This window comes from Mandrillus leucophaeus, unplaced genomic scaffold (assembly GCF_000951045.1).
Source record: "Mandrillus leucophaeus isolate KB7577 unplaced genomic scaffold, Mleu.le_1.0 Scaffold58, whole genome shotgun sequence".
NCBI lineage: Eukaryota > Metazoa > Chordata > Mammalia > Primates > Cercopithecidae > Mandrillus > Mandrillus leucophaeus.
Window position 1 is genome coordinate 2,952,836 of NW_012106252.1, and position 7,020 is coordinate 2,959,855.

Sequence of the window (7,020 nt, forward strand, 5' to 3'; positions counted from 1 at the left end):
TCTCCCCATCTCTTTCAGGTACCCCAATCAGTCATAGATTCAGTCTCTTTACATAATCCCATATTTCTTGGAGGTTTTGTTCATTCCTTTTCATTCTTTTTCTCTATTCTTGTCTGCCTGTATTATTTCAGAAAGACAGTCTTCAAGTTCTGAGATTCTTTCAGAGGAAGAATCTTTCAGAAGACCATGCAGAGCTTGGCCTATTCTTCTATGAATACTTCTGATTGCATTGTGAAGTTCTTGTAGTGTGTTTTTCAGCTTGATCAGATCAGTTATGTTCTTCTCTATAATAGGTATTTTGGCTGTCAGCTCCTGCATTGCTTTATGATGATTTTTAGCTCCCTTGCATTGGGTTATAACTTGCCTCTTCAGCTCAGTGAAGTTCATTTTTATCCACATTCTGAAGTCTAATTCTTTCATTGCAGTGATCCCAGCCTTACCCCAGTTCCAAACCCTTGCTGGAGAGATGCTGCAGTCATTTGGAAGGAAGGAGGCACTTTGGCTTTTCAGCCCCCTCGATTCAGCCTTCTTCCTAGATGTCCTGCCTTGCTTGAGTTGCAGTCACCTTTGCTGGGGTCCCGGAGCCTGAGTATATAAAGCTCCTCGGTCTCTGTGCATGCCTGAGTGGCTGCTCTGCCGATACCCCAGTACAGCTCTGTGTGTAAGACCCAAAGCCCTGGTGGAGTGGGTTCACAGGGGATCTCCTGATCCAAAGGTTGCAAAGATTGGTGGGAGAAGCATCTTTCTCCAGGTTTGCACATTCACCCACTGCTTCCCTGGTTGGGGGAGGGGAGGGTTTCCTTTGAGTCTGTGTTGTTCCTGTGTGGGCCATTGCCCTGCCCTGCTTTTCTCTCTCCTCTGTGGGTCGAGCTGATTCCTTAATCAGTACCAGTGCAAGTATCTGCATGTTTCAGATAAAGGTGTTGTATGTACTCACCCCTTTTGTTCCTGTCTGAGAGAGCCATGCCCCATACCTGCTTCTAGTTGGCCATTTTTGAAAATAAAACTAAGAAAACGATTTCATTTTCAAGCACATCAAAAAGAGTAAAATACTTAAGAATAAATTTAACAAAGAAGTTAAAGACTTGCAGTCTAAAAAATGCAAAGAAATTAAGGAAGACCTAAATAAATGAATAAATAATCCCACATTCATGGACCAAAAGACTTCGTTAGAATGGCAATACTCCCTAAATTGATCTACAGATTCAATGCAATCCCTATCAGAATCCCAGCTGGTTTCATTGCAGAAATTGATAAGCTGACCCTAAAATTCATATGGAAAAGAAAGAGACGCAGATTAGCCAAACAACCTTTAAAAAGACAGATGAAGTTGGAGCAATCACACCTCCCAATTTCAAAATTTACTATAAAGCTACAGTAATCAAGACAATGTGGTACTATCATAGGACAGACACAGAGATTGATAAAATAGAATTGATAGTCCAGAAATAAACCATTACATTTATGATCAATTGATTTCCAACAGAGGTGCTAAGACAGTTTAATGGCAGAAAGAATAGTCTTTTCAACAAATGATGCTGGGAAAACTAGATATCCACATAAAAAATAAAGTTGGATCCCGACCTCACACTGTATACAACAATTAGCTCAAAATGGATCAGATCTAAATGTTGCAGCTAAAACTATAAGTCTTAAAAGAACATATAAGAATAAATCTTTGTATACTTGAATTAGGCAATGGTTTCTTAGATAAGGCACCAAAGACACAACTGACAAAAGAAAAATCAATTGAACCTTCACATTTAAAACTTTGTGCTTCTTTTGCCAGAGATTCAGGTTTTAAAAAACAAAACACCTTTGTGCTTCAAAGGACACTATCAAGAAAGTGAAAAGATGATCCGTAGAGTGGGAGAAAATATTTACAGATATGTATCAGATAAGTGATTGTATCCAGAATATATAAAGAAGTCTTACAACTCAACAATAAAAAATAAATAACCCAATTTTTTAAATGGGCAAAAGATTTGAATAGATATTTCTCAAAAAAAAAATACAAATGGTCAATAAACACATGAAAAGATGCTCAACATCAGTAGTCATTACAAAAACGCATATCAAAACCACAACTAGGCTGGGCATGGTGGCTCACACATGTAATCCCAGGACTTTGGGAGGCCGAGGCTGGTGGATCACCTGAAGTCAGGAGTTTGAGACGAGCCTGGCCAACATGGTGAAACCCCATCTCTTCCAAAAATACAAAAATTAGCCGGGCATGGTGGCACGTACTTGTAGTCCCAGATACTTAGGAGGCTGAGGCAGGAGAATCTCTTGAACCCAGGAGGTGGAGACTGTAGTAAGCCAAGATGATGCCACTGCACTTCAGCCTGGGCAACAGAATGAGACTCCATCTCCAAAAAAAAAAAAAAAAAAAACACAATGAGATACCACTTTATAGCCACTAGGATGGCTAGAATCAAAAAAATGGACAATAGTAAGTTTTGTTGACAATGTGGAATCCTCACCCATTGTTGATGGGAACATAAAATGGTGTAGTCACTTTGGAAAACAGTTTCATAGATCATCAAAATGTTAAATATGTAATTACCACATGACTCAACAATTTCACTTCTAGGTATATACCCAAGAGAAATAAAGCATATGTCCACAAAAACACTTGTACATAAATATTTATAGCAGCATCATTCATAACAGCTAAAAGGGGAAACAGCCCAAATGTCCAACTGATGACAGATAAACAAAATGTGGCATATCCATACAATGGAATGTTATTCAGTCATAAAAAGGAATGGCGAACGGATCCATACCACCACAGGGATAACCTTGAAAACAGGCTAACTGAAAGAAGCCAGATGTGAAGGTCACATACTGAATACTTCTATTTATGTGAAATGTTCAGAATAGGAAAATCTATAGAGCCAGAAAGTAGATTGTGGTTGCCAGGGGCTTTTGACGACAGGAGGGGAGGGAAGCGGTCATTGCTAATAATTACAGGGTTCTTGAGTGGGAGTGAGAAAAAAATGTTCTAAAATGTATTGTAGTGATGGTTTCATAACTCTGTGAACTTACAAAAACCATGGAATTCTATACTTTAAAAGGGTAAATTTTACGGGATGTGGATTATAGCTCAATAAAGCTGTCATTAAGAAAGGAAAAGGAAGGAGAGGGGAGAAGAGGGAAGGGGGGAGGGGAGGGAAGGAGAGGGGAAGAGGGGAGAAAAAAGATACATTGTGGTATATATCTTCCCTTTTGCCTGTCATTATGTGTCAGTGCCTCCCATTGGCCTAAACTACCCAGAAGCCAGAGGGAAAGCCATTTGGGACTATATTCCATTGTGACTCTGAGCAGAGCAAGGGAAGGATGGGGACACTTCTTTCACACATCTCTGACTCCCCAACATCTAACCCATGGCCTGGCATGTGATATTCACGCTATAAATATTTGTTGAATCAATAAATGGCCCCCATCTAGATTCTGCCAGGCAGCACAGGGGGCTTTTTGAATGTAAATGACCTGATGATTCAGGATCCTATGACCAGCGACTGTCACCCTCTGTCACCTTTCTTCTGCCCCTTTATCTCTGAAGGCACTGAAGGGACCCTGCGTGAGTCAGGGAGGGCTCGGGGGAGGAGCAAGAGTGGGAGGGGCAGGGAGGAGGGTGGCTTTCTGACAACTTAAAAGGGGCTCGAACCACTTCCTCCCCAGACAGGGGTAGCGCGAGGCCGGGCACAGCCTTCCTGTGTGGTTTTACCGCCCAGAGAGCGTCATGGACCTGGGTGAGTGAGCCTCTTCATGTGAGAAGGAATAATACCAGGGTCTCGAACACCCAGACTGACCCTGTGGAATGGGGGTGGAGGATGCGGGTGGAGCGCATAGGGGTGCTTCCTGGAGAAATCAGTTCTGATTTGGTGGGCATTGGAAGCTACTTCCAGAGAATGCCCCCTGCTGCCCCAGGAGGGGTGCACCTGCCCTTTCAAACCTGGGGAAGGGGTCAGCCTTTTGTGCCAGTGGGGACAAGGGAGGGGCCGAGATCATGTCTTTCTAAAATAGCAGGGACATAAGAGAGTGGCGGAGCTGGGCTTGGTGGTCTGGCAGAACCTGTTCTCATCATGAGGGTGATAGGTTAGGCCCTCTGGGACCTCTGGGGACAGGTTTCAACAGAGAAATTCTCCCTAGAGAGCTTAGGACCTTCTACCCACTCTCTCATTCCCACCTTTCTCCGCTGCCGAATATTCGTATACCTGTCCACTTGGGGTCATGAGGAGATGCAAATGAAAGGTGACTGGGTTGTGAGAATGGTGCAGTGCATTGCAAATGCAAGCTCTGGTTGCTTTCTCTCTGCTGCACATCCCACCGGCTTTGCTCTCGCTTTGCTGTTACCTCTTGCAAGTTAAGGAGTGGACAGGCAACATGGAATGGGATGGCAAGGGGCACTCAGCTTGGAGAAATCATAGCCAGGCCTTCAGCACAGCCCGTGCCCCTGAGCAAACCTCACACACTCTGCACCGGCAGACAACTCTACTCTTCAGAAAGCCCTTTCTCGGGTCTAACCTCCGTCTTGACTAGAAGGGGTCCAGGGGAAGTGCTGAGGGTGTTCTGAGTGGTTCATCCAGCTCCAGACACCTCCTTTATAAATCTCAGCTGTGGAGTCAGACCAGGCTGAGGCTAAGAAGACCAGGTTCCTAGATGGCTTGTCTCACCAGCAAGCAATGCACCACGGCGGCCTCAAAGCCGCAAGGGGTTGGCTTTAAAAAGTGAAGGTTCCCTGGTGCTGTCCTCACACCCCTCTTCGCCACACCACAGCCTCCTTGATTTCATCTCTTCCTTCCCCGCCTGCCCCAAACCCTGAGTCTGGACCCAGCAAACAGCTGTGAAAGGGTTAAAGTGGTCACCCCCACCCACTGACTGTGAACTCCCGAAAGGCAGGTTCAGATGCTTTGAGGATGTGAGGAGAAAATGTCTGTGGAATGAATGAATACATTGTATCAAGAACTCAGTAGAGTTTAGTTTTTCAAAATCTCTTCCAAATGCCTCATTTCCCAGCCCATCTACCCTTAAATCCCAGTTCCCAGCACTCCGGCCCCTCCATCACAATCCCAGAATACAGACGTCATCCACAGAAGACCCTGCTCCAGCCTTTCATATTGGCCTCCAGGAAGGAAACTGAGCAGTGCCCAGTGGTGTGCTGCTGGGCGTTTGAAAAGCAGCTCCCCGAGGTGGAGCACTGGTAGCTGCCTCCAGGGTGGAGGGAAAGTCCTGAATTTGTACTGCTTGCCGACTTCCATGGTGTAAATTCTCCCGCCCTGGCTGGTTGATTTCAAGCCGTCCACATGACTGAACAGGGGGTTGGGAAGATGTGCACAGTGGCTTGCCCCAGACTAGGTTTGGGGGTGCTAGACTCCTAGGCTTTGATGCAGGGAGAGAGGGTAATCTCTGGTCCAGGAGGAAGGGATGTTCTTGCCGCTTCACTCAACTTGAGACAGCCCCAACGGTCAAACCCGAAATACTGGTAGGAGGGGAAGCCACTGACAAGCTTTGCTCAAAACGGGCTCTGGGCCGTTGATGGGGTGGGTGGGCCTCGGAGGATCTGTTGTTCTGCTCTTCATCTGCCCAGCAAGGAGCAAGAGGTGGGTGAGGAGGCAGGGTTTCTGTTACACAAAATGAAAACTCCAAAGCGGGGCTGAGCTGGCCTTTTTCACGGTTTGAATGAGCAGCTCCGAGGCACCCTCCCCACCTTCGAGCAATGAGACCAAAGATCTTTCATAGTTCTCAAAAGCAAAGCAAGGGAAAAATGAACCCATGAGAGACATGTGCCTCACAGCTCAGACACAAATGCTGGCAAAGGGGGATGCTGAAGCTAATTCAAGGCCAGTTTCCCGCCTGCCAGAAACTTGGCTGGGGAGGAGAGGAACGTTGCAGCCTGGGGTCGCTGTTGGAAAAATCTCTCCGCTTTGCTTGGGACATTCCATCAACTCTTATTGTTTGAGGGATTCAGGGATGACCAGTCTGGTGGGGAGAGTGACACATATGTCACGAAGCCACTGCAACAGAGTGAGATACAGCATTGACCGGGGCAAGGGCAAGACAAGAAGGGAATAGTGAACCTGGGTCAGAGAGGTATTTAAGGTGGGTTTTGAAGGGTGTATAGGAGTTGTCAAACAAACGAGGAGCCACAAGGGGCCAAGGATGCGGCAGGAATGGCAAACTCCATTGCCATCAGAGGCTGACAGTGTAAAAGAGGGAAGGGGTATAAGGTGCAGGAAGTGGAGGGGAGTAGAGTAACCCAGAGGGTGAGTGCCCCACGTAAAGGCATTCAAATCCATTATTTCAAAAACTCCATGCTGCCAAGGTGAGTGTCCTGGGGACTACGGCTGCAGCCATGTAGATGGTCAGCTGAGACAACAGTAACAGAGACAAGAAAGAAGCACGCGGAGGGGAGAGTGGAGTAGCTGGCCATGCCAAGGAGGAAGATGGGGAGGAAGGACGCAGGCACAGGAGACCCAATCCTTAAAACGTGGTACAGCATGCCTAAGGAATTCGGACTTTATCCTGAAAACAATGGGGAACCATCAAAGATTTTCATTTTTCAAGTAGGTGAGTTAAAGGATGAGATTTGTGTTTTGGAAGGAGTTCTGTGGCAGCAAAGAAGCGGCAAAGCCCTGTGTCAGAACAGAGGTGGGGCTGGCTCTGTTGGGGGCTGGGATGTTGGGGGATGGAAGCAGGAAGCACTGGTGGCCAGTGGGGCATGGGGAGCAAAGATTCCCTTCATGCTCCGTGGAGCGTCCTAGACACAGCAGACTCATCAGAAATGCAGCCTGATGCAGTAGCGAGAGCCTAAACCTTGCTGTCCCGTTCAAATCTCAGGTCCCTCTCTTAGCAGCTGTGTGGCCCCAGGCATTTGGCTTAATCTCTCTGGGCCTCTATTTTCTGGAATCTAGGATGAGGATCACCAGGGTAGCTCATGAGATGTTATGAGGGAGAGACATACAGACCCAGTGACGGCAGAGAAGGATGGTTAGGAGTGTGGTTTCTGGAGTTGGA

The 7,020-nt window shown here is 46.5% G+C and overlaps 1 protein-coding gene across 3 annotated transcripts in view; it reads left to right on the forward strand.

The window, feature by feature from the left end:
• Positions 1-3,670: 3,670 nt before the first annotated feature.
• Positions 3,671-7,020, forward strand: part of CCR7 (chemokine (C-C motif) receptor 7) — a 13,330-nt gene continuing 9,980 nt past the window's right edge. Inside the window, exons 1-2 of one of the 3 annotated variants that reach the window (XM_011998939.1) lie at positions 3,696-3,755; positions 4,581-4,582. Coding sequence is in view for 1 of the 3 variants with exons in the window: in XM_011998935.1 (XP_011854325.1) it covers positions 3,746-3,755 (10 nt within the window). In the remaining 2 variants the exon portion in view is untranslated. Of the gene's footprint in view, positions 3,756-4,580; positions 4,583-7,020 lie in introns of all 3 variants that reach the window. The other 2 variants (XM_011998935.1, XM_011998940.1) reach the window with 2 other exon arrangements.